The 27,310-nt window shown below is 40.3% G+C and overlaps 2 protein-coding genes across 7 annotated transcripts in view; both read right to left on the bottom strand.

Moving 5' to 3' along the window:
• Positions 1 to 26,484, bottom strand: part of LOC115739970 — a 42,996-nt gene extending 16,512 nt beyond the window's left edge. For 3 of the 5 annotated variants that reach the window (XM_048279452.1, XM_048279451.1, XM_048279455.1), the window contains exons 1-2: positions 26,141 to 26,484; positions 25,429 to 25,791 (exon numbers count right to left, since the gene is read on the bottom strand). In XM_048279452.1, the coding sequence (XP_048135409.1) occupies positions 25,429 to 25,791; positions 26,141 to 26,296 (519 nt within the window). In that variant the 5' untranslated portion in view covers positions 26,297 to 26,484. Of the gene's footprint in view, positions 1 to 22,694; positions 22,954 to 23,138; positions 23,464 to 23,603; positions 24,111 to 25,428; positions 25,792 to 26,140 lie in introns of those variants that run through there. The other 2 variants (XM_048279456.1, XM_048279454.1) reach the window with 2 other exon arrangements.
• On the bottom strand, positions 7,459 to 10,282 carry LOC115732055. Of its 2 annotated transcripts, XM_048279474.1 has the most exons (3): positions 10,150 to 10,282; positions 8,008 to 10,111; positions 7,459 to 7,767 (listed from the first exon to the last, which is right to left on the bottom strand). In XM_048279474.1, the coding sequence occupies exon 2, from the start codon at positions 10,041 to 10,043 to the stop codon at positions 8,049 to 8,051; it is 1,995 nt and encodes a 664-aa protein (XP_048135431.1). In that variant the 5' UTR covers positions 10,044 to 10,111; positions 10,150 to 10,282; the 3' UTR covers positions 7,459 to 7,767; positions 8,008 to 8,048. The 2 variants fall into 2 exon arrangements, with proteins under 2 accessions (XP_048135431.1, XP_048135429.1); XM_048279472.1 differs by lacking the exon at positions 7,459 to 7,767 and having other exon boundaries at positions 7,839 to 10,111.
• Positions 26,485 to 27,310: the final 826 nt, after the last annotated feature.

Genomic DNA, 27,310 nt, shown 5'->3' with positions numbered 1-27,310 from the left:
GCTGGTAAGTTGTCTTCCGCTCTATTTTCCTCTGTTTTTCTTGAGGATTATGGAGGTCCAGAAGTCCTATTAACATGTTTGCTTTTGCCAAATTTGTGGTGGCACCAGAGTGAAGGAAACGTACCAGATGACATCACATTTGTGGGACTTCTTATTGCCCCCAATCACGTGAAAAGGGAAAGGATATTTTGTCCTTTGAGGGGACCATCGTCTTTCACAACTTGAGGAGCGGGATTGGCAATGAAAAAAGAAACATAAAAAGGGGGAAAGCAAACAGAATGGAAAGATTGTGGATTATTCTCTCTGTACATTCCACTTTGGCATTCAAAGAGAATAATAATCGATTAGACAATCACTCAATGGAGTCCTAAAAAATGGACAGATTGGCAACATGAAAATAAAAGAGATTTGATCGAATCTGGAGATCGTCTATTATCTGTTAGTGCAAGGCAAAGAAGGAAGGATTAAAATAGACGCGCCCATCGTGGGAATGAATCTGCTCGTAGAAGAAAGGGATATTCATGGAGACTTGTACAAAAGAAATCAACTGATTCTTCGACTGGCGCTTCAACAGGGGCATTGAAATGGGATAAACTAGATTAATGGATGAAACCCTTGCCTGTGCGTATCCTTTACCTTTGATGGTTCCACCCCTATTGCTCTGCTTTCTGCTATTTCATGGAATCTTAGAGAGATTGGAGTAGGTAAGAAGTGGTGGAGGAGTGAAAAGCCGATGAAATGGGATTGGGATAATGGAAAGGGAGGAGTCAGCCGTTCTGCTATCGATTACAGGCAAACCTTCCTTGAGCTAAAGCCCTCACTGTCGATTCAAGACACAACGACCTGTACCACAACCACCGGCATATGCGGTATGTGTTGAAGTTGTCTTTCTTTTTCTGCACGTTGATTTGTTTCTTAGTTGTCCTTGTTTTTAGGAGTTAGTGGAGTAGTTGGAGATGATGGTTGTTATGAATCCTATTTTGGTGCTGTTTTTTGTTATGCGCTTGCCTATTTAAAAGGCTTCAAAGATTTGAATAAGATTAAGCCTTATCTCTCCTCCCTTGAAGATATTTTTTTTTCTCTCTCTGTTCTATTGCTTACGAATCTACAATGGTATCAGAGCCATGAGACCCCGAGAACAAAAAAAAAAAAAAACGCGTGAGGCAACAAATAAGTTCTTTCGTCTATTTTCTTCATTTACCCAATGGCGACAGATTCCAATTTTGTGCAAGCAGCCATCCCACGCTTTGATGGTCACTATGATCATTGGAGCATGCCAATGGAGAATTTTTTACGGTCAAAGGAGTATTGGCCGCTTGTTGAATCTGGAATTCAAGAGCCACCAGCGAGCACATCTTTGACGGATCCCCGAAAGCGTAACCGGAAGCTAGAAAGTCGAAGGATCCCAAGGCAAAAAATTATCTCTTTCAGGCTATCGATCGTCCCATCTTGGAAACTATTCTTTGCAAAGAAACTTCCAAGGATATTTGGGATTCTATGAAGAAGAAGTATCAAGGTTTCTGTCGGGGTGAAGCGTGCACGCCTTCAAGCCTTGAGACGGGATTTTGAGACGTTAGCAATGAAGGATGGAGAATCATCGGTAGCTATTGTGCCGAACAATGGAGATCAGCAACAAGATGCGATTCCATGGCGAGAAGATGGACGACGTCACCATTGTGGAGAAGATTTTGCGTTCCCTGACTCCAAAGTTTAATTATGTTGTCTGCTCAATTGAAGAGTCGAAAGACATAGATGCACTCTCTCTTGATGAATTGCAAAGCTCCTTATTGGTCCATGAGCGGAAGATGAACCGAAGTTCAACAATGGAGGAGCAAGCGTTGAAGGCTTCTACTAATACTCATTCCTTCAATTTCAGAGGAAGGGGTAGAGGTAGAGGTAGAGGAAGAGGTAGAGGAAGGGGAGATCGAGGAAACAGAGATGTCGGCAAGAATTTCAAAGCCAATAATGACCAATATCAAAGCAAAGGGAGAGGACGAGATCTTGACAAATCCAAGGTAGAGTGCTTTAGATGTCATAAATTTGGCCATTATGCATCTGAATGTTATACTAGACTGCCTCATGATAAAGAAAAGGGAGAGAGTTCAACTTTTGTTGAAAAGAAAGAAACAGAAACATTGTTGATGGCTGTTCAAGATAAAAAGAATCCCGAGTCGGATATTTGGTATGTGGATACAGTCTGCAATAATCACATGAGTGGAAGTAAGTCTTCTTTTTCTTATCTAAATGAAAATTTCCATTCTACTGTGAGTTTTGGTGATCACTCTACTATGAAAGTGATGGGAAAAGGTGATATTAAGATAAGAACCAAGAATGGTTTTGTGGAAATGATCTCCGATGTGTTGTATGTTCCTGACCCGAAAAGTAACTTACCGAGTGTTGGTCAGTTACAAGAAAAGGGTTATGTTATCACTATTAAGAAGGATGCTTGTGAAATTTATGATTCCGTTAGAGGTGCTATTGCAGTTGTTCAGATGAGTTCAAATAGATTGTTTCCATTAAAGATTGAAAGTATTCAATCTTGTCCGGTGGCTGAAATGAAAGATTCCTCATGGTTATGGCATTTTCGTTATGGCCACTTGAGTTTTGGTGGATTGAAGACCCTCCAACAGAAAAACATGGTAACGGGTCTTCCTCAAATTACTACTCCTTCCCAAGTGTGCGAAGATTGTGTTGTTAGCAAACAACATCGTTCTCAATTTCCCAAAGGAAAGTCATGGAGAGCAAAGGATGTTTTGCAGCTAGTGCATTCAGACATTTGTGGTCCAATAAACCCATCTTCTAATGGAGGTAAAAGATACTTAATTACCTTCATTGATGATTTTTCCAGAAAAACTTGGGTTTATTTTTTACAGGAAAAATCAGAAGCATTCTCCACATTTAAAAGCTTCAAAGCTCGTGTTGAAAATGAAGCAGGAAAGGCCATTAAGACTCTTCGAACGGATCGTGGTGGCGAATATTGCTCAAAAGAATTTGAAGTTTTTTGTGCAGAGCATGGCATTCGAAGAGAGCTTATGGTCGCATATACACCACAACAAAATGGTGTATCCGAAAGGAAAAATAGAACCATTCTCAATATGGAGAGAAGCTTGTTGGCAAGAGGAAAAGTTCCAAAGACTTTTTGGCCGGAAGCGATAAATTGGAGTATTCATGTTTTGAACAGAAGTCCAACTTTTGCTGTTCAAAACATGACATCGGAAGAAGCTTGGAGTGGCAGAAGACCGGTTGTAGATCACTTCAAAATCTTCGGATGCATCGCATATGCCCATGTCCCGAATGAGAAAAGGAAGAAACTTGATGACAAGGCTGAAAAATGCGTCTTTCTTGGTGTAAGTGATGCATCCAAAGCATATAAATTATTCAATCCACCGACAAAGAAGATTGTGACTAGCGGGGATGTTGTTTTTGATGAAGAGAACATTTGGGATTGGAATAGGCAGCAGCCTACCCAAGTTCTTTATGACAATGATGCTGAACAGGAGCAAATTCCAGCACCCCATATGCCCGAAATTCCATCAAATACAACTTCTACAGCTGAAACCTCACCAACAATTGTTGAAGTCAATGAAGAAGAGGGTCAATCTCTTTGACGTGTTAGAAAAAGGCCTGCTTGGATGGAAGACTATGAGGTAACTGGAATTGAAGATCCAATTACTCACTTCGCTTTGTTTTCGGACCGTGACCCTACAACTTTTGAGAGTGCTTTCAAAGAAGAAAAATGGCGAAAAGCGATGGATGATGAAATCGATGCCATTGAAAGAAATGAAACTTGGGAGCTATCCGATCTTCCTAATGGTCACAAAACCATTGGTGTAAAGTGGGTCTTCAAAACAAAGCTGAAAGAAAATGGTGAAGTGGACAAATACAAGGCACGCTTGGTAGCCAAGGGATACAAGCAGCAATACGGGATCGACTATACAGAAGTTTTTTCTCCGGTTGCAAGACATGACACAATCAGATTGGTGGTTGCATTGGCGGCGCAAAATTCTTGGCCTATTTTCCAGCTAGATGTCAAATCGGCATTCTTGCATGCGTACTTGGAGGAGCAGGTATTTGTCGATCAACCTCCTGGTTATGTTAAGATTGAAAATGAGCATAAAGTTTACAAATTGAAGAAAGCCCTTTATGGGCTAAAACAAGCCCCACGAGCTTGGTATAGTCGCATCGAGACTTACTTTCTTAAAGTTGGTTTTTCGAAATGTCCTTATGAGCATACACTTTTTGTTAAGATTGGAGATAAAGGAAAAATGCTCATTGTCTGCTTGTATGTTGATGATATGATATTTATGGGAAATTGTGATGCCATGTTTGAAGAATTCAAGAAGTCTATGATGGATGAGTTTGAAATGTCTGATCTTGGTATGATGTATTACTTTCTTGGCATAGAAGTAATACAATGGAGTGATGGGATTTTTATTTCTCAAAAGAAATATGTGGGAGAAATTCTGGAAAGGTTTCGGATGAAAGAATGTAATCTTGTGAACACTCCAGTTGCATTTGGCTTAAAGCTACACAAAGATGATGAAGGGAAGAAGGTGGACAGCACACTTTACAAACAAATTGTGGGCAGCTTGATGTATCTAACTGTAACAAGACCAGACATAATGTATTCTGTGAGTTTAATCAGTAGATACATGGAGAATCCCACAGAAATGCATTTGTTAGCTGCCAAGAGAATCTTTCGTTACTTGCAGGGAACTAGAGACTTTGGGCTGTTTTACAAGAAGGGTGAAAAGTCCAATTTGCTAGGGTTCACTAACAGTGATTATGTAGGAGATCAAGATGATAGGAGAAGCACTTCTGGTTATGCCTTTATGTTTGGGACTGGTGCTATCTCATGGTCATCTAAAAAGCAACCAATTGTCACCTTGTCAAGTACAGAAGCTGAATTTGTCGCTGCAACAACTTGTGCTTGTCAAGCTACTTGGCTAAGGAGAATTCTTGAGGAGCTGCAATTCAAGCAACCAAGAGCTACTAGAATTTTTTGTGACAACAACTCAGCAATCAAACTCTCGAAAAATCCCGTGCTACATGGAAGAAGCAAGCACATTGACGTGAAGTTTTATTTCTTGAGAGATCTTAGCAATGATGGAACAATTGATTTAATCTACTGCAAGAGCAAAGATCAGGTTGCTGATGTATTTACCAAAGCCCTCAAGATGGAGTCATTCGTAAAGTTCAGAAGGTTACTAGGTGTTTGCACGTTGAAAACAGTCAAGACTTTAAACTGAATGTTAGCAAACATCAGTTTAAGAGAGGGATTGTTGAAGTTGTCTTTCTTTTTCTGCACGTTGATTTGTTTCTTAGTTGTCCTTATTTTTAGGAGTTAGTGGAGTGGTTGGAGATGATGGTTGTTATGGATCCTATTTTGGTGCTGTTTTTTGTTATGCGCTTGCCTATTTAAAAGGCTTCAAAGATTTGAATAAGATTAAGCCTTATCTCTCCTCCCTTGAAGATATTTTTTTTTATCTCTCTGTTTCTATTGCTTACGAATCTACAGTATGCGGGGTCAGGTCTTTAGAAATGGATATTCATGGGGACTTGTACAAAAGAAATCTTTCATGCACCGATTCACGGCCAATTCTCACTGGCAATTCTGACCCAAAATTCAGTAGTTGATTCCACAGATTCGTATTTTCCAAAGAAAGCATGACTGATTGTTGCTATAAATCGGAAGAGAAGAGCTGCAAAACATACACCGGTTGATCACCAAAGCACTTTCGGTTAAGCTCGCCGTTGAACGTAACGTGGGAGTTTCGGAGACTTGTGAAGCGCTCGACTTTCTAGAGCGGCACCTAGCGCCAAAGCAAGCGAATCTTGAGAGAGCTTACTCTTCCAAAGAGTGCGCGCTTTGATCTTCAGAACTCATGGGTGTGCAACTCTCCACAAGTCAACAAGGATGTCTATGAAGGGAGAGAGGAAACCTTAATAGGAGAAGGGGCCAGTTGTTTTTTTTTTTTGTTTTTTTTTTAATCTTATACTCTATTTGGTTACAAATTAGATTCTATGCTCCTCCGCAGCGAAAAATTGAACACTACCTCCAAGTTTTCTTTCGAAATTCGTCGGAAAGTGCTGAGTCAAGACTGCTTATATCGAACCTCTAGAATAAATAGAGATGCGGCTTTTGTATTTTTAGCAATCAATCATTTCTAATCGAGAAAAGTGCACTAAAAGTCTTAAACCTCATCATAGAAAAGTACAACTGAATCTTAATACTTACAAAAACTGTGATTAAAAACCTAAAACTTGCCAGATTTATACAATCGAATGTTGTTGTTAACTTCATTCGAGCTGACAGAAATTGCTTAAGTGTTTTTTATTTATTTATGATTTTTCTCTATTCTTTATAGCGATGACGTGGTTAAAACAACGTTCGGTCCAATTCTGATTTTTATTACAACCTTATTTAAAACGAGATTAAAAATAAACTAACATAAAAAAAAAAAAAAAGGAAAATGAGCCTTCGCCACCCTCGACCCGCCATAGCTTGGAAATCGGAATTAGTGATTAGTGATTCCTATGATTGCAAGAGTACCCGATTAGATTGGCAGCCCATTCCGTTTAAGTTCACCGTATATAACAATGGCATCCTGAATACTTAGGACTAGTCTCATGAAAAAAAAAAAAACGTACATGGCTTTAAAATCTTCTAGTCACAATTCCAATTCAGTCTCCGATAGGCGAATGGGTATGGATAGTTTATGAAGAATCTTCCGATAATAGTCATATTCTTCAACGACAATTTAAGCCCTTCCATCAAATTTCCTGATAAAATTCTGCATCCGACACGTGGCTCCTGCCCGTCCAAGCATCTAAATAGAAGCTAGAATTTTCAATCCGTATACGAAACTCTGTTAGGGCTTAAAAATCACCATTAAAAATCCGACACAACATCACATTAGCACCACGCAAGTGCTACGTCAGAAAAAGTAAAAAGTACAAAAAAAACAAGGGTATGCCTGCCTTAGTTCTTCCAAATCAATGTAGGTGCATTGCTAATTATTTTTCGAGAACCCATGTCTCCGGTGCCGGTAATTTCGAGTTTTAACGGTTAAATAATGTCTCGAATTTGAACCCGTGTATAATGCGTATCGGAATTCTTGATCTAATACTTATCTGTTGGAGTCCTCATGGCAGTTGGACCCAAAAAAAATAACACGGGTGGTTTCGTGCTGTTGAGTTCTACATCAGATGTCGGTTGATCTTCTTTGCAAGTACAGTGGGTGAGAGTGTAATACAGCCATATGGGATTATGAGCGATTGTAACTCAGTAATTCTCCGTTATATTAGTGAGTTAATCGCAAGATCTGATAGTTTCTACATTACATTAGAACATTGACATCACTAGACCAATCCTGAGGCCCGAAATCATGTAGCCATGGGGATGAGTACTTAGCACAACCAAAAAGCTGTTCAGGAGGTGCGTCATCATAAGAGTTAAGCAACTACATGAATCTTACGGTAATGTCATCCTTAATCTCCATCAAGAGCCAGATTTGGCTCACCGTTGGGTTATCTATCTGGAAACAGGAGAATTTTCCGGCGACGGACTCATCCTTCGTCCGGTGAGGGTACAAACAGATCAATTATGTACATTCCCACATGGACGTATGCTGTCACAGTCTGGTTATCATAATGTATATTCACTCCAATCAGGCAAACTTCTCTATCAAGATGATCTGTAGTTAACTAAGATGTGCTGAGAAAGTTGCATTTTCTTTCTCACTCTTCACCGGCATACACGCTATCGCAAGGCATGAGGGAATTAAAAGGTTCAGAGAGGTAAAAAAAAGAAGGAACAACAATCTGCCGCAGCCAAGAAAGGGAAAGTAGATTTTCATGACTATTCTCTGCTAGAACTTCAGGACATGTTCGAGTAATGAGCTTCCCGTCGAGAGATCTGTTTACCTTCATTAACTATCTTACTAAGAAGCTACACACGTATTTACAAGACAGTGGACTCTACTTGTAGAGATGATAACAACATACCATTTTCACTCAAACTGGATCTGGGACAACGAGGCAAGGATTCATTTCTTCTTGCCTCTTCCTTTCTTGTTTTGCTTACCGTTGGACTTGCAATTGCCCTTGTTCTTGTTCCTGTTTCCGACGACACCGGTATGGGAAAAAGAAGATGATGAAGCCTGCTCATCCTTCTTCACATCACTGGTTTTTTGAGCTTCCACAGCTTCGCTCTTCTCTTCCTCTTTCGCTATGCCCGTTTCTTGTTCCGGCAACGACGACGTGTTTGCACCATCCAAATGCACAACTGGTGCTGCACTGTTGGAAGATGAAGAGGAATCCTTGGAAAATTCAGTCAGATTGCGCGACTTGCAAGAGCTCACAGCGCTTCCATCTTTGGGGAATAAAACCTTCATGATCTCTTCCTTGCATCTGTTCGACTTCACATCTAAAATGATGGCATGAGGACATGATGAACAATCTGCAGCAGAATTGGTGATTACGAGGGGATCATCAACTTTTTCAAATGCTTCAGCGAGAATACCCATTGAATTCTTCTGAAAGTTAAGCCTCCAGCGACGTAAAAGAATTCGACGGAACTCTGGAGGTAATTGCTCAGAAATCCAACTCTTCTCCAGCAAATCAACGAGAAAATGTGGATCGATGCCAAAATTTAAGTGAAGCAAACAAACCAACAGAACCAACTTCAAGACCAATAGCGGGTAGTACATAGTCACGTTTAGGTTCGATCTTCTGATCCATTCTATGGTTTCCCCTTTGTCGCAAAGAAGCTGCTGAATAGTACTAGTAACAAACCCAATGATGGGCTCCAAGCAATTTCCCAGGTTGAAAGTAAAGCTAGGCTTTGCTAAACCCTCATGGCAGATAAGCCATTCAACTAGAGAAGACTTGGTTGCATAAAACTTCCCTTTGGAGCAAGATAACAGAATCAAAAGTCGTTCCAAGAGATACAAGAAGCAAATCGGAGTAATGTAGTCTCTTTCAATCCTCCAATTGGCCCTGTAAGTATCTGCCAAAGCTCCATAAAGGTTCCAAGCCAAAGAGAACTCCACGGGCTTACTATCATCGCTGGCCTGAGGAAGGTCTGATTGTACATCCTGGCAAACGCATTCCATGAATGCCTTCCATGACGTACTTCCCTCAAAAGACTGCGCAATTCTTCCGTACGATTCATTGTCGAGCATGCCAGACCCAAAAAATAAAGTGGCAAGCTTACCCATATTCCCATGTGAAAAATGCGTCTTCGAAATTCTCATGTTCATTATTTCTCTCAATAAATGACGAGAAGCCTCACTTCCTCTCAGAGATATCATATTCTGTGTTGATGAGGTTCGCCAGTCAAGAGGAAATACGTGACTAAAGTACCTCCTACTGGATTTTTCAATGAAATCCTGCAGTGCCCTACCAAACCTGGAGGAGTCATTCAGACAATTCAGTTCTCCAAGGAACTTTTTTGCAACGTCATGTAAGAGAGCAAGACATCTGCTTTGCCAGAAGTTCGACAGAGAACTCTCCACCGAAAAATCGTAAAGGGCATCCAGTTTGGCCAGGAGCTTCATACCAACAGAAGTAAGCTCAGAATGCCAATACTTTTGAACTGCAGAGACTAATTGTTGAAGCTCCAATGCAACCAACTGTCCATTTCGTTGGAGGAATCTGTTATCTATGTTTCTGACCCAATCAGCATCTGCGTTCAGAAGGTGATAAGTTCCTTGCAGGTTGTCCTGTTGCTCCAGCACACCAAAATAATTCAAGCAGAACTCCCAATAGCACCTACTTTCCTTTTCCCCCAGCATCTCCGCACATCCTACACACTTTATAATTCTAACAATCTTCTCCTTCCAAAGATTCCAAAAGCAGACCAATGAGTCAACAGAAATCTGATTCCTCAAGATCTGTTGTTCAGAATACTCCACCCAATCATATTCCCACCAAAAATCTGTGGTATTCCAAAGGAGATGGAATTCCAGAATATTTCGAGCACATAGTATTTCACCTCTGACACTTCCATTTCTCCTGGAAGCACTCAAACGTTCTTTCATTTCAGCCAAACTGCACTGTTTATTTAACAGAACGCTTGATTCTACAGAAACATATTCATAGAAGGCAATAGAATCGGGCTCTGCAAGATGTTTGGCTTTTGCTAACAGCTCCTCCTTCTGTGCAAACTGCTTCAGGGGCCACCCTTTGCTTCCAGGAGCCCAAAGGGAATAGAATAACACGTACCACAGGATATGCATTGACGCTTCTTTGTTTTCTCCACTCTTCACCAGTAGATCAACCTCGCGAATAATGTCACCTTTCATCCTCACAATCTTTGCCGCCTCCAAAAAGTTACCGTAGTCTTCCTCCAAACTGACAAGTTCATCGAGGCATCCCAGCCTCACGAGTAAGTTTCGCATTGAATCGATGCAATGAAAAGCCTTCACATACTTCATCATGGCCCCGTAGTCTCTGACGTCATAGTAATGAAGAGCACATTTCTCTAAAAAGTCTTGTTCCAATTTCTCTATTTCCTTACTTTTCTTTACTATTGCGCTGTTCTCATTTCCCAGCCTTTTCCAATCCCCAATGTATTGCAGACCCATTTCAAAGAGTTCTCCTTGGGCACAAATGGACAAGCACTTCGAGAAAATATTTCCCCTTGCATATGCCTCCGCTGCAAGACTGTAGCACTCAGCTAGAGAAAAACACTCTCCAGCTTTCTCCAAAGCAGATTCTCCACATTTTTCCATATAGATTCTACCTGTTGAAGCACAGACAGATTTAATGTCAGTCCCATTTCTACTGTCTCGATGTAAGCATAAGATTTAATAACTTCACGATGTTCAGAAGACAAAAATTAACAAAGGGACATTTGGAAGGTGCCAGGAATGCTCTTGCACAGCTCAACTATATTGTCCCATGTCAAGATACGAAACAAGATCAACGTCCATAGGTGGCTACAATACCAAGAACTCGTAGATAAACCATAGTCAATATGGAGTGCTCAACTGATAGCCACAGCTTTTCTTGACCTCATGGGCGTGTTCAGTGTTAAGAACTTTGCAGCTCAAAATTTTCCAAGCTGCTAAGAGTGCAGAGGTGTATTGCCGTATAGAAAATAATCAACTTCTCAAAACAAAGGCAAAATCATGAAGTCGACATTATTTGCAGCTACTCAAAATTCACCAAAACCATCTGGAAATAAACAAGTGAGATTGAATTTCTTTTCTTGCAACATCGGAAGAGAACAATTAATTAAATGGGTAAACAAGAGAGTACCATGCATATAAAAAACAATTAATAAAAGAATAGTTGAGATCAAAGTCAAACTTCCTCGTTCTTAGGTAGCTTTGACATCACTACAACAAGAAGAAATATAAAGGAGCAGCATAAAGCATACAAGCTCTCCTCCATATAATTTTGAAAGAATACCTGCTTTCTTATATTCCTTCATTGACGCTTCTTTGTTTTGTCTGCTCTTCCCAAGTCGATCACCTTTCATCCTCACAATCTTCGCCACCTCCGAAAAGTTACCATGGTCTTCCTCCAAGTTGATAAGTTCATCAAGGCATCCCAGCCTCATGAGTAAGTTCTGCATTGAATCGATGCAATGAAAAGCCTTCACACACTTCATCATGGCGCTGTAGTCTCTTAGGGCATAGTAATGAAGGGCACAACTCTCTAAGAAGTCTTGTTCCAATTTCTCCATTTCTTTATTTTTCTTTACTATTGCGCTATTCTCATTTCCCAGCCTTTTCCAACCCTCAATATATTGCAGACCCATTTCAAAGAGTTTTCCCTTTGCACAAATGGACAAGCACTTCGAGAAAATATTTCCCCTTGCATATGCCTCTGCTGCAAGACGATAGCGCCCAGCTAGAGAAAAACACTGTCCAGCTTTCTCCAAAGCAGATTCTCCACATTTTTCCATATATATTCTACCTGTTGAAGTATAAACAAATTTTAAGGTCAGTCTCATTTACAGTGTCTTGATGTTCGCGTAAGAATTCATAACTTCACGATGTTCAGAAGATATAAAATTGCAAAGGGACAATTGGAAGCTGCCAGAAATGCTCTTGCACAGCTCAACGGTATCCTCCAATGTCTAAATATGAAACAAGATCAGCATCCGTAGGTGGCTACAATACTAAGAAATTATTGCTAAACCATAGTCAACATGGAGTATTGAACTGATAACCATAGCTTTTTCTAAACTTATAGGTGAGGTCACTGTGAAGAACTTTGCAGCTAAAAAATAATCAATTTCTCAACACAAAGGCGTTAATCATGAGGTGTACATCAGTCGCAGCTGCTCAAAATTCATCAAAAGCATTTGGAAATCAACAAGTGAGATCAACCTTTCCTTTTTTTTTCTTTTTTTTTTCTTTTTTTCAAATATTGATAGAGAAAAATTAATTAAAAGGATAAACAAGTGGGTACCACGCGTGTAAAAAGCTATATACAAGTAAATAATTGAGATCAAAGTCAAACTTCCTCTTCCTTAGGCAGCTTTGACATGGCTACAACAAGAAGAAAAATAAAGCTGCAGCATAAAACATATGAATAGTCCATCCTATCGTTTCGAAAGAAATGAAAGGAATTTAAAAAAAAAACAAAAGAAGAAGATAACATCATACCGGCTTTCTCGTATTCCTTCAATATGTAGAAGCACTCTGCCGCAGAGTCGGCCACTCCAATTGCTTCATAAATCTCAGCAGCTTGCCTACGAAGGTGAGAAGCCTCTTGTGGACTTGAAAAGTGCTTGAGATCAGCATCTGCTTTGAAAGCAGAGGCCTTAGCCAATTTCTCCCCGTACTCGAACCTTGCTCGCTCAAAGCACATTGTTGCCATTGGGTAGTTACCCTCCCGTAAGAGCTTGCCCCCCCAAAAAAAAAAAAAAAAAAACAGAGAAGAAGAACAAAGAGAGAGATCAATAGCTTCTTCAAAGAAGGTGAAAAGAAGAGAATAGATAACACAGTCCTCCTTTAGTGGAAAAAAAAAATCAGTATTCTAGGCTTAAACCCAAAAAAAGGCACTGCCATTGGCCAGATAACCTCAAAAGAATAAAAAGATTCAAGGAAAATTCATGTCATATGGTTTATCCATTGTGTCTGAATGAAGTATTCGGCCAAAGTATTAAAAAACCAATACAGTTGGCAAATCAATTACCATATTTTGTACCAGAATATATTGGTCTTTTAAGTTCTTTGGGTCTTATTTAACGTAAAAACTCCTCGTTACTGAAATATACGAAATACGTTTACATGGTATTAAAGCCTAAACCCTAGATTAGGTATACAGTCGCTCGTCACCGTCAACCACCAACCACCGCCGCCGTCATCCACGACTCTGAACCACCAGAATCTCGTCCGAATCTCAGATCCGACCTCGTCCAGACCTGTAGAGGCGTCGACGCTTCAGATCCGACGTCACCCAGTCCTGTAGGGGCGTCGACCAGCGTCGCCTAGGCCGTCGAGGCCCGTTCTGGCGCTGGCGAGGCTTGTTTTGGCTCCGGCGAGGCCTCATCCAACGTCGCCCAGCCCTGTGGGGGCGTCGACCAGAGTCGCCTAGGCCGGCGAGCTCAGATCTGATGTCGCCCAGTCCTGATCTGACTTCTACCAGTGTCGCCGCCTAGGCCGTTGAGGGCTGTTCCGACGTTCCCCTGGACCAACGAGGGCTGTTCTGGCCTCGCTCGGTGTTGTCTAGCGTTGGCAGAGTGTTGTCCAGCGTTATTCTTCATGGTTCTGATTCAGCAGCAGGTAGCTCTAATGGAAATTTGGTTGTTTGCGAACTGTTGATCAATTGCTGGACTGATTTGTCGATGTCAAGAATGTTGTTTCTCTGACTGTGATACTTTGGGGCATTTTATGGAGTGATGCACAGCGGAATAGGTGACGTGATACTCTTGATTGCATTGGGTTATTAAATTGTTAAGGTTGGGTTGAAGAATAATATTCGAAAATGGCTGATGATGATGTAAGCAAAGTTTGACAGTGGGTTTGGTAAGAATAATACTGTGATGACTGAGATAATCTCATCTTCATCTAATCGAATAACCGATAAGAAGCTTGAGGGTGCTGCTAATTTTCATCAATAGAAGAAAAATGTGAAGCTTACTTTGACAGGCAGGAATCAACATAGACACTTAACCGAGTCTAAGCTCGTAGATGATCAAACTTAGGATGTTACTGATGCGCGTATTCTTGGTCAAATGTTAAACTCTATGGAGAGTAATATAATTGATTTGGTAACTCATATTGACACAGTTAGAAAAATGTGGGAGCATTTAGATGTATTATATTGGGGCCAAAATAACCTATCACGAATTTATGAGCTATCGCAGGAATTTTATCGATCCGAGAGGAAAGGGCGTTCTATTACACAGTACTTTGCTGATTTTAAGAGGATGTATGAAGAATTGAATGTTGTTCTCCCTACTTCAGCCAATGTTTAGCAAATGCAACTTCAAAGAAAACAATTGGCTATAATGGGATTCCTAAGAGGTCTCGGTCCTAAATATGAAACTGTTAGATCTTAGATTCTTGGAGGAGAAATAGTTGCATCACTCACAGATACATTTGCCCGGGTTCTTCGGGTATCTCGTGAGTCTTCTCGGGGCCCCACACCTATAGCAGAAAGCTCGGCTCTTATGTCCCGGTCTCGAGCCGTTAGTGGGAGTAGGAGTGATAGAGGAAACCGTGGATAATACAATGGACGTAGTAGTCGAGGAGGAGGTCGAGGCATAGGAACAGGGAGAAGTCAAGGCCAGCGGCATCTTTATGGACAATCTTACATCTCTACTAATAGCTCGGGGGTTGCATGGACTTGTCATTACTGTGGCAAGCTTGGTCATATTCATAAATTTTGCTACAACCTACATGGGAGACCAATACCAGGGCAACAAGAACAGTTTGCGAATACCGCATCCGGTATTGACTCTTTTCCACGATCTTCTGAAGACAAGGTAGTTATTATGTCCGAAGAAGAGTTTGCTCGATACAATCAATCTCAGATTTCACAACCTACTTCCTCCACTGCTACTTCGGTATAGATTGGTAATGCCATTGCGAGTCTTTCATTCTCGTCCTTGGATAATTGATTAAGGGGCTTTTGATCACATGTCGGGTCTTTCACGTATATTTTCCTCTTTTACTCTATCGTTACCCACGCTTAAATCGGTTAAATTAGCCGATGGTTCATCTATACATGTTAAGGGAGTTGGCACAATTCATCCTAATCCTTCACTACCATTGTCCTCAGTACTTTCTCTTCCACAATTTCCTTCTAATCTCATGTATGTTAGTAAGTTAACCAAAGAATTTCAGTGTTCAAGAACATTCTATCCCGATTCTTGTGTATTCCAGGATCCGACTACAACAATTGGTAGAGGACGTGAGGAAGGGGGGTTGCATGTGCTTGAAGACGCAACATCCTTTGCATTCCGTAGTGTTACCTCTCTACATCGGATCCACTATCGACTTGGTCATCCTTCTCTTCAGAGTCTCTAGAAATTAGATTCCAATTCTAAGTCTCATTCTACTTTAGAGTGTGAGTCATGTCAACTTGGGAAACTACATCATGCTAGTTATCCGCCTCGAGTCATTAAACGAACAATGTCTCCTTTTTTGTTAGTTCATCTCATGTGACTTCCAATTTGGGTTTCGGATATTTTGTTACTTTTGTTGATGACTATTCCAGAGCTACTTGGTTATATCTAATGAAAAGTTGTTCAGAGTTGTTTTCCATATTTTGTGCATTTATATCTGAAATTCATACTCAATTTGGTATGCATGTTAAAGTTTTGCATTCTAATAACGCAAAGGAATATTTTTCTGCATCTTTTTCTGATTTTATGAGACAACATGGTATGATTCATTAATCTGCATATCATGATACACCACAACAGAATGGTGTTGCTGAACGAAAGAATAGACATTTATTGGAAGTCACTAGATCTATGTTGTTTGAGATGAAGGTCCCTAAAATCTTTTGGTTTGATGCTATCTTGATTGCATGCTATCTCATTAATCGCATGCCTTCTTCTGTTTTGCGAGGTGGTATTCCCTTTTCTAGTTTGTTTCCTAATCAATCATCATTTGATTTACCACCTCGTGTTTTTTGTTGTGTTTGTTTTGTTCGCGACCATCGACCTAGAGTATCAAAACTTGATCCCGCAGCTATCAAGTGTGTGTTTCTAGGCTACCATCGTACTCAAAAGGGATATCGTTGCTATTCTCCATTATTGAGAAAATACTTCATAACTGCTAATGTTTCATTCTTTGAATCAACTCCTTATTATGATGTTCCAATAAGTGTGTCCGAGTTGGATGAAGAATTACATATGACCACCATTCGATCAATTGCTCCAGCTGTTTCATCGAAACCTACACAGGAACCACCTCCTCTACAAGTTTACACTCGGCGTCCTCGGGTTACTACACCCTCCCTTCCTCCCGTCACTACTACATCATCTTTCGTTCCAAGTCCATCTTTAGTTGGTCCTTCTCCTGCGTCTGATCTTGATCTTCCAATTGCTCATCGTCAAGGTACACGTACTTGTACCCAATATGTTATTGCAAATTTTATTTCATACTCTTATGTGTCTCCTTCTTTTCGGTCCTTCTCATGCACTATTGAACAACATCCTGTCCCTAAGTCCGTCATAGAAGCATTACAACGTTCTGGCCGGAGGACAGCTATGGAAGAAGAATTAAATGCTCTCCAAGTTAATGAAACCCGGGACTTCGTGCCTCTTCCTTTAGGCAAAACGGCTATTGGTTGTAGATGGGTATATATTGTGAAAGTCAATCCCGATGGTTCTCTTGCTCACTTAAAAGCAAGACTTGTTGTGAAAGGGTATGCTTAGGTATATGGGGTTGATTATCCGGATACTTGTTCTCCTATGACCAAGCTTACCTCTATTCGTATTTTGATATTTCTTGCTGCCACTTATAAGTGGCCCTTGTTTCAACTTGATGTCAAGAATGCTTTTTTGCATGGTACCCTTAATGAAGAAGTTTATATGGGGCCACCTCCAAGTTATGTTGTTTAGGGGAGTCTAGAGGACTGGTTTGCAAATTAAAAAAATCTTGATATGGTTTGAAACAGTCTCCACGGGCATGGTTTGGAAGAATTTTTTGAAGCTGTACTTTCTTTTGGACTATCTTGATATGATAATGATCACTTTTTCTTTCATAGACAATCAAGAAAAGGCAAACTACCCTCGATTGTATACGTGGATGACATTATCATAACAGGAAATGACTTGGTTGGCACAACCGAACTAAAGATTTATCTTCAGAAGCGCTTTCGGACGAAGGACTTAGGAAAATTGAAGTATTTCTTAGGAATTGAAGTAGCACAATCACATAAAGGTATTGTTTTGTCACAGCAAAAATATATCGTGGATTTACTCATTGAGATAGGTATGTTGGGATCAAAGCCTCTTGACTCACCCATAGAAAAAGGAGTTAAACCGGTCGTTGAGGGAGGAGAACTTTTTGATGATCCCGAGAGATACGTAAGATTGGTAGACAAATTGAATTATCTCTCGCTTACTCATCCGGACATTGCTTTTCCAGTTAGTGTGATAAGTCAGTTTTTATCTTCTCCTCGAACATCTCACTGGGATGCAATGATTCGAATTTTGAGGTACTTGAAGAAGACTCCAGGAAAAGGAATTGTTTACAAGAACCATGGTCATAGCAGTGTCGAAGGGTTTTCTGATGCCGATTGGGCGGGGTCTCCGGATGATAGGAGGTCCACTACTGGTTATTGTACTTTGGTTGGAGGAAATCCGGTGTTATGGAAGAGTAAGAGCAGAATGTTGTGGCCCGCCCCAGTGCTGAATCGAAATATAGAGCTATGGCACAAGTGACATGTGAATTGGTGTGGATTCAGCAACTATTGACTGAGTTAGGCTTTAAAACTTTAGTCCCTATGCCTCTATGGTATGATAATAAGGCTGCAGTGCTATAGTCTCCAATCTCGAGTTTCATGAGAGAACAAAACACATTGAGGTTAATTGTCATTTCATTCGAGAGAAGCTGCAAAATGGGGTGATTCTTCCCAGTCATGTTAGAACCGGTGAACAACTCGCAAACATTTTTACTAAATCTTTGGGTAGTGGGAGGATAGAATATATTTGTAAGAAGCTGGGCATGATCAATATATTTGCTCCAGCTTGAGGAGGAGTGTTAGAGATATAAAGGGTAAATTGGTCTTTAGGTTCCTTGGGTCTTATTTAATGTAAAAGCTCCTCATTAGTGAAATATACGAAATACGTTTACACCATAGAACGTCCACATTCTACACACTTTTACAGTCAATGTGGTCTTTCAAAATTCCTAGCATTCGCAGATCATGTTGACTCCGAATGAGGCAAAATTAACAATTCTGTGAAGAGGAAACAACCAATAGAGAAAACATAGAAAACAGCTAACCTTAAAACCTTGTGACTTCCACTCCTCTGGCGTGCTCCAAACCAGCATTGCTTCTGCAAGGACCTTATCTACCAACCTAACTTGAATGAGGCACTTCTTCTTCCAGTAGTCGAACATTGGTTTGGAGAACTCCAGGGCATTCTCACAAATCCACAATCTCTGCCTTGTCCGAGTTATTGCGACATACAATTGCTTCAATTCAGAGCATAATATATTGTGCTGCGCATCATCGAAACTTGGGGAAGACCATTGAGAGCTGTTATCAAGCAAAGCTTGCTCCTTCATGTACCCATAAATGACCCTCCATGGACTTTTCAGAGGTGATGTGCCAAAAAAGTTGTATAGTAAGACGTCCTACACATTGTTACAGGCAAAAAGATTTCTGGTAAAAACATCTGACTGAAGACCAAAATGACAGGTTTCAAGTTTCACGAGTACATGAACAGATCTCAAACATTTAGGAAGAGAATATTTGGACTTATTTTGACCACCTGCCAATCGAGATCAGTAAAATTGTAAAATCTTTAATATTGTCCATTAACCTAGAGGATGATGTTGATATGAGCCCAAACAAATCCTACATTACATATCTAGATGGCATAGTCTACATACAAAAAAGGGTATGGTAGAATGAAAATGCAAATCCAAGCATTTTACAGAGTAACAGCTAGCAGCAAATTGGATATGACCTAGGCCCAGAAAAAAAGGGTCATGAAAATCTCTATTGCTGCTACCATTAAAATCACATGGCAAACAATCCAACCTGACATACACCTACCTGAAATTCCAACCCCTTGCACTCCACTATTGTCAGAACTAGGGCTTGCCCTCTCACAAGGTTTGAAACTTCATCTCGAGAACGATCATCTCGAACCAAAATAACCTGCTCCGCTCCGAATCCAACGAAATTGCCACTAAAATCACTGTTGCCAAAAATTGATAGTATGGCACTTTCCTCATTCTGTGATTCAAGTAAAATTGGGGCTTCCCCACATATTAAGCTAGTTTCGGGGCTCAAAGCATCAACGGATAAAGGGAAGAAATGGTAAAGAAGATCAACAACGCTCTGCGCCAGTTTGAGTATACCAGCATGAGTGCGGAAGTTCTGGCTCAAATGGAAAGTTTTGGAAAGACATCCCTTTTCCATTCTGATATTAGGTCCATGCATTGAATCTATCAAGAACTCCTTGTAGAAAAGGGACCTTATGTCTTCAAACCTGAAGTCTATTCCCCTTGCGATAGTTTGCGCAGTGTCTCCAGAAAACACAAAGCCCTCATCAACGTTTCTACAGATAAATTTGAACAGTGAAATTTGCCTCATGGTCAGATCCTGCACTTCATCAATATATACAAAATCCACGACGTTACCAGCAAACTGCTCACGAAAAAGACGGCGATGAAGATCATTGACAAGATCGGCCAAATCAAATTCACCATTTTTCGTTTTCATCTTTTCATAATCCTCAAAAGCATCATAAATTTTTTCTCTTCTCTGAATACTCAGAGTGGAGACACGACCCTCTGAAAGTGAAACATAAGCTAGTCTGCCAAGTTTGCCATCACAACAATCTGCTGGTTGAAGACCACCCTTTATGTGGGACATTATTTCAGTGAAGACTCTGGAAGGATCAAGCCTCCTCCTTATCCTGTCATTGAAATGAGGCCAATAAACTGCACAAAACTTTTCGAAAGTAACCTCCTTTGCTCTTAGAAGACTTTGTAAGGCAACTGCTCTAGAATTGTAGGATTGGCCATGACAAAACTCCCTTAGATCGGGGAACCTTTGGAAGAATGAAACCCCAACTGTTCCATCTAGCATCATCAGAAGCTTACGAAAAGTGATAATGAGGGGATAAGAGTTGGGAGATAGATCTCCAAATGAATCCGGGATATCCTTGAATAATGCTGCATCATCAACAATCTCATTGACTGAAGAGCTTTCTGCTCTATGTTTAGCACCAATGCTGGAGCTGCAGGATTAATTAAGCTAGCAATTAGAAATGAAAAATTATACTTAACAAATGTACGGAAATACCTACACTACACATGCAATCTCATTATTTCTACTTTTAGGTAACTAACAGCTAAAAGGGAATTAGAACAGGCTAATGCACCAAGATTGTAATGATATGCGATGAGACATGGATAGCATTTACATCAGCTGGCAATGAAAAATCTTCCCCCGCAGCAAGATTTGTGGAACAGATGGTCCTTTCTCGATTCTGCCAATAATTGCATATTTTCATTTAAAATACAATTTTCTTTTTATACATACATTGCTAAAATCACAAAACTTAACGGGGAAGTTTCCAATAAAATGGAAATGCAAACTGAAGAAGTGGCACAAAGACCAAAATAAGGACTATGGCCACACAAATTAAGCCTAGTTTGAAATCAGCAAGCAGATAATGCATATCTCTAATATGCAACGATTAAATCTATTTTCTAGCAGCTAAAACCAAGTAGTACCACCCGAGCATAGCAAAGCACTGATTTGACCCATGCACTCTTGCTACTTGTTATATTTCATATTCAAGTCTACATATGAGTATCTTTGCTACATGTTATGTTTCATATTCAAGTCTACATATGAGTATCTTGGCTGTGCTTCTCCGCTAGGAGGAACATGGTAGCATGCCAAAGGGGTTATATTCCATGGTAGCATGCCAAAGAGGTCATATTCCTGTCCGAACTAATTCATAAAAAGGTTTGACACTCCATTAACCTTGCATATGTTTGTTCATTCTAAAAAATAGATCAGCATATTTATTCAATTGTTCAAACGTCTTCCAATGAAATTTCACGTACCTCCTAAGTTGCGAAACATGCTGTTTCACCGCAAAACATAATTTTGCACTGACAGTCACAAAAAGCTGGCGCAACACACAGTCATCTGCTCCTTCATCAATTTCCTCACCACTGATTTCCAGGGAGGCATCTTTGCTGTGGCTGATACCACTTTGGATTTCCTGAAATCCCTTGGTTGCTTCATCATGCAATTTCTCATTTCTAAACAACTTCATCGTCAGAACCGTAGTTTTTCCAGTTCCAGATCGCCCAAGAATAAAAGTGCTTCTGGGGAAAAGAATTATCTCTTGTTCTTGCTCTGTTACTTCAAATGGAAGACTCACTTGTGTACCATCGCTGTCATCGAGCAAATGTCTGACAACATCTGATGATAAAGGGTAGAATTTCATCAGAAGCAAACTCTCGCTCACTTTCGCATTCTCTGCATACAACCTACGATCTGAAGCATCAGCATCAGAACTACTCCCAAATTGATCTTCATGAGGACTCCGAAAGCGGACAAGATCAAAAGTACAGACCCAGGTCTTCGGAACTTCCTGATCCCTATAACGGGGAAGAGGCATGTGAAATGAAAGGAAGTAGGGGGATAAGATCAATTCAACGTATTTCAGTCATCTATCTGGAAAAGAGATGCTTTCTAATTTAGTAAGTGATGTGCTATCTATCTTTAGTAAGAAGAAATCATCAGACTTACCCCTCAATGCATTTCTCATTGCAACAACTAATAAAATCATCACTATATGTCTCGAATATGCTGTCCAAACGTTTGACCAATTTTGCCACATCCTCTAACGGCAATACGTCCCATATCTTCAGGATTTGGATGTATGTCAGTTCCTTTTCTATATCAATCGTGCATATGACATAGAGACCTTCAGCCTTAAATTGTTTCACGATATGAGATGAGTGTTCGCAAACTATATCCACATTCCCCCTCTTTGGTCTCCAGCCACTGGATAGTCTTGACAAAAGTTGGATGATTGACATCTTTGTCCTGAGTGATGTCAGCTTTCTAAAAGACTTCAGGAAGTTCTCACTGAAAAGAACCTGAAAAGGCCAATGCATGACAATAAGAATGTTCTCACAAATTCTTTAAAACTAAATCCTAATTTTGAAATATTAATATAAACGTAGAATACTGTTGAGCAAAGTTGTTCACCTTCCACGTAGCATTTCTGAAAAGTACACTGCTTTTGTCAAGCAGAACATCAAGCTGATTATTCTCTTTCATCACATCTAAAATGGCTTTAGCCAAGTCCTTGTCCTCATCAACATTGAAGAAACATTTACGACTCTTAGCATCGTCAATCAAAGCTTTCCACACAGATTTGCTTTTTGTCAGTGTTTTCCCATTTCCCAGAATCCACAGACAATACCTATAGATAGGAAATAACTCTGGGATTTACAGGCTATATCACTCGGAAAATGTAATTTGACACAATTTAGGGGATAGAGTACCTGGCCCTGGTAAGAGCAACATTGGTTCTATTAGTATTGGATAAGAACCCAATAGTCCCACGCGAGTTTGATCTTACGGTGGATATTATGACAATGTCTTCTTCACCCCCTTGGAATCCATCCACTGACTTCACCTTGACCATAAAGCCCTTGATATTTTCATACTTTTTTCCAAGTTTAGCTTGAACTGCAGCAACCTGGGCTAAGTAGGGAGATATGACACCTACCGTCAGATCTTCTTCTGACACCTGCCAAGCTGCAAAGAAAAGGAAATAAAACCGTCACCACAATGATACCATTTTATGAGGGGGACAAAGCTTCGAAAGAAATATCCTAGGAAAAGAACTATTAATGGCCATCATAATCTACGCCTATATGATTAAGTAATACATGCAAAATCCGTGTGCTCAAAGCAACATATATATGATTCTCGAGACATACCACTGTACAGATTCCCTAATATCCTGGAGATAACTTCCACCTCAACAGGATTTCGAAAGCTACAGCCATCATCACCGGTTTGTTCTTGTCCATCAGGAATATTTATGAACGAGTAAGGACCAAACATCGGCCATGGCAAATGGCATTTTCTGTAACTTTTGCTTTTCACATTTGGCCCATCCAAAATTTGGTTTTGATAGAATTTTGAAGTCGGAAACAGACTTATTGATGGATGCATTCGGTACTGAATATTGAAGAGTTGCCTTGAATAACCCAGTGAAGTTAATCGTTCAAACAGACTCCTTCCAAAACCAGCGCTTCTAGAAACCTGTAGAAATAAAACATGATACTGAGTTCAAGGGATGCGAGGTATAGAACATTTAGCGCATCTAAGCAGAAATGAAGAGAAGGATAATAAACATCTTTCAAGACCAAAAAGAAAGTTACTTTTCAGACATTTAATATTACCTCGCTTTCCACCATAGCAGGCAACTGACGCTCGTCTCCAACTAAAATCAAATGCTTCACACCAGGGAGTTGCAGAGGAATTACTGACTCGCATTCTTTCAACTGGGCTGCCTCATCGATTACCAATAAATTGAGAGGCTCCATTTTCACAGAGTACAGTTTATATGAACTAGAAGCAGTGCAAAAAATCAGGGAAGCTTGCTGGTAACAGAAGTTGGCTATCATTTCCTTACTCAGAAAGTTCGGAAGTTCTAGATCCTCCAGAGAATCACGAACAGTTCGCAACGTGAAAAGGCATTCCTGTCTCTTCCTATAAATATTACGTAGTGGACCCATGGACGTCTCAAATGAAAACAGGCTAAGTTCGTCACGTGAAAGAGTCATCTCCATCTTCTCTGAGTCCAACTTCTCTCCACATAACAAAGTTTCAAAAGAATCAAGTAAGGCAAGCAGGGATGTAATTTTCTGGAAATTAGTTCTGCATATATGAGTACAGAAAACATAGTGGCATCTGCGCAGGGTCTTCAAATTCTCATTGAATCGGTCCCTGAAAAACTCGAGAAATGATTTAAGCTCACAGTTGCCATCTTCGTCACTGCTTCCACATTCGCTCTCATCATCATCACTTCCAGGTTTCCTTCTTTTTGCGTGTTCAATTTCCAAAAATATGTGGTATTGACTGACGCAGTCAGCAAGAGTATCTATCATGGAAGTTAAACACTGATGCCAACCAGTGCCGTTAGGAAAGCACTCATCAACACAATCTACTCGGTGTTCCAAGTATATTTCTTCAATGTCAGAATCAACTTTCAGCCGCTCCTTGTTCCCAAAAATAAGCATGTCTCCAAAGTAACAGAGCAAACTCTCCGTTTCAGTGCTCATACCACTATCTGATTCCTTTAGCAGCTTTAAAACACGAGACGCCACTTCTTTGATGGCCACATTTGTAGGAGCGCAAACAATAGTTCTATGTTTCCTTTTCAAGAGAGTATATAGCAGTGTAGCGACGGTTTTAGTTTTCCCAGTTCCAGGAGGACCCCATATCAGTTCGACAGATGGCTTGTTCTCACATTGGAGTTTATTGAGACAGGCACCAACTGCTTTTTTTTGGGATTCATTCAGATCATGGCACAATCTCTCGTCAAGGCTCTCACTCCCAGAACCATTACCTTTTGTAATACAGAGATTGGAAACTTCGTCAGCCTGCAGTCCCAACAAGTTTCTTATCATAATCCAGACCATGTAAACATGGTAGAAGGTTAGAGACCCTAAAACTTAATTGGTGTTCACATGATATAAAGAGCATTGCACAGCACAAACTTAAATCACGTGAAAAGTATAGTACAGAAAATTTTAAGGTCTAGCACTATCGAGGAAGTCGCCTTCAAGGAATATCTTTCCTTATTTAAAACATAACTTCACTAATCTCCCACATCTTCATTCATCTCCATATCATAGAATGGACCAACTAAAAGAAACAATCATCCTAATGCTAATGTAACGGCATGGCTTAAAGCATCATTTATCTTATTTTCCGGTGAAACTTACAAATCAACAGGAATAAAATGAAGTTTCGCAGCTTAGATGGGATATAATAGCAATTTTAAGTCTAAATGGACAAGAGGTACAAAAGCCAAAGTCATACCACCAAATCTGTGCAGAGAATATTTTTCACAATATCCAAGTTCACAGACATATGCAATGCCTTCCATATCCTTCTGTTAGTGACTACATTGATCAGGAAAATTGCATACATTGGCTTCCAGGAATCATTTACTTCATGGTCGAACAATGCCTCCACTTCGAAGTTTGTGGATGACATTGCCTCATCCTCTTCATCATCTCCTGCAATCATCCTTACCAACGCGAAAGCCCATCTTCTTCCGAACCTCTCCAAGTCAGAAACAGTTGCGGGCTTACCATTAGTCAGAATCAATATATCTCCAGGCAAAGTTTTGTAAGTTTCCTTGCCACGAGTGTTGGATTTATTGCTCCACTGACCAGCCGTAACAGCATATGAGTTCCTACTTCTCTTGCATTCCACAAAGTCAGTAACCTTGGTGAAAGGCAGCAAAGAAATATTTTCCAAACTCGAGCACAGACTTGCCCGTGTTTCTTCCAGTAAAGGGTAGACATAAGATCGGAGATAATGTGGGACCGACTGAAACGTCTCCGGTATAGTCTCCACCTACAAAAACAGCTCAGCCAAATGTCAAATATGACCAACCAACCTCGACATTCAAAAAACACTAAATTCCACAAGACATAACATATGCTCCTAATATATCCAAGGAGTTTGCCAAACAAAGTAGAAGCATATAGGGTTGTTCTATTTTACCAAGTCGAATGCAAGGTTCTTATAAGGCTAGGCTTACCAAAAGCACAAACAAACAAACAAAGGACAAAGCAACGAACCAACATCATTTGCAAAATTCTCGAACAAACACTACAGTGTCGTTGAACTTATACGAGAATAAAAACAAAAGGGCATGATAAAAGACAAAAAAAGCAAAGACGAGGAAAGAATCTTAAGAAACCTTGTCACGGTAGAGATTCTCGTTCGAAATGTCGTGAAGAGACCAAGAGAAGACGATATCAGTCAGGTCATTGCGATCGTCTCTCCTCCTCCTGCTCAAACCGCCGTCTGCAATCTCCACACCCAACGCTCTGCTCAGGCTCGCTCCCAAACCCATCCCAAACCCACGTACAAAAATCTTCTGCTCGTTTTCTTCTCCCCTGTTGTTGCCGATCAATGCACCAGGGACAAATCGCTCTAAGGTTTCAAGAAACTCGCGGCGCAAAAACTGGGAAAGCTTGTGCGCTCATCATCGGGTCCCTTTTCTGGACTCCGAAGTGAGAGCATTCTTAACGACGAAGAATGAGTGGCCTGGGAAAGGTAAAGGGTCGTCCATGGAACATCAAAAGAAGCACTCGAGGCCGTCGTCAACCATGTAAAAAGATGGGGGTGGGTCGTCGTCCTCTCGTCTTCCGTACACTGTCTGATGACTTCCTCTTGACTTGCCCGAATGCATGTAAAGCTTCCTGCTTTTCCTCGCGATTCCACAGTTTGATTTCTTGCTTGCAACCTAAGCTTTCTACTCGTACTTGGCCTGTCCTCCACTGTTTTTTTTCTGTCCGAAATGTATCATGTCGCGAGCGAAGTTATTACAATCATCTGTCGATATTGTAAAAATAAGTAGATGAAAAGAATGGACGAATCTCAACCAGGAATCAACTATGAATGTAAACATTCTGCTTAGGAAAATGATTCCTGACAACTTGACAGTAATTACAGTTATTTTCAACCATATATTCACGTATCAGCATGGCGTATTTTGCATAAAATACTCATTAATTGAAAAATTATGAAATCAGAAATAATGACAATACTGTCAGACCGTCAGGTAGCTACTCCATTCTACTTATAATCCTTTGAAATGATGGCCTAAAACTCGACACTTACAATTATAGATAGTTAGAGACACGTATTCCTCGTCGGTTTGGCCTAATTATCGACAAAGCAGGCTACTATCAAACGCCACATAAATCATCAGAGATGTTTTCCATCGAGTATTGCCGATCTAAGGAGAATCGATCGGGTAATTCATGTTTGCCTCATAATTATTTCTCTCCTTAATGAGTTATATGCAAATATTTACGGACTTTCGAAACTCTATCGAGACTCTGAGAGTGTGTTTCGGGGAAGT

This window comes from Rhodamnia argentea, chromosome 5 (genome assembly GCF_020921035.1).
Source record: "Rhodamnia argentea isolate NSW1041297 chromosome 5, ASM2092103v1, whole genome shotgun sequence".
In the NCBI taxonomy this organism is placed as follows: domain Eukaryota; kingdom Viridiplantae; phylum Streptophyta; class Magnoliopsida; order Myrtales; family Myrtaceae; genus Rhodamnia; species Rhodamnia argentea.
This window is presented reverse-complemented; position numbering and strand designations above follow the sequence as displayed.

Excerpts from the sequence above, each read along its gene's own strand:
- LOC115732055 (XM_048279474.1), bottom strand. The coding sequence starts at position 10,043 with ATGAAAGAACGTTTGAGTGCTTCCAGGAGAAATGGAAGTGTCAGAGGT.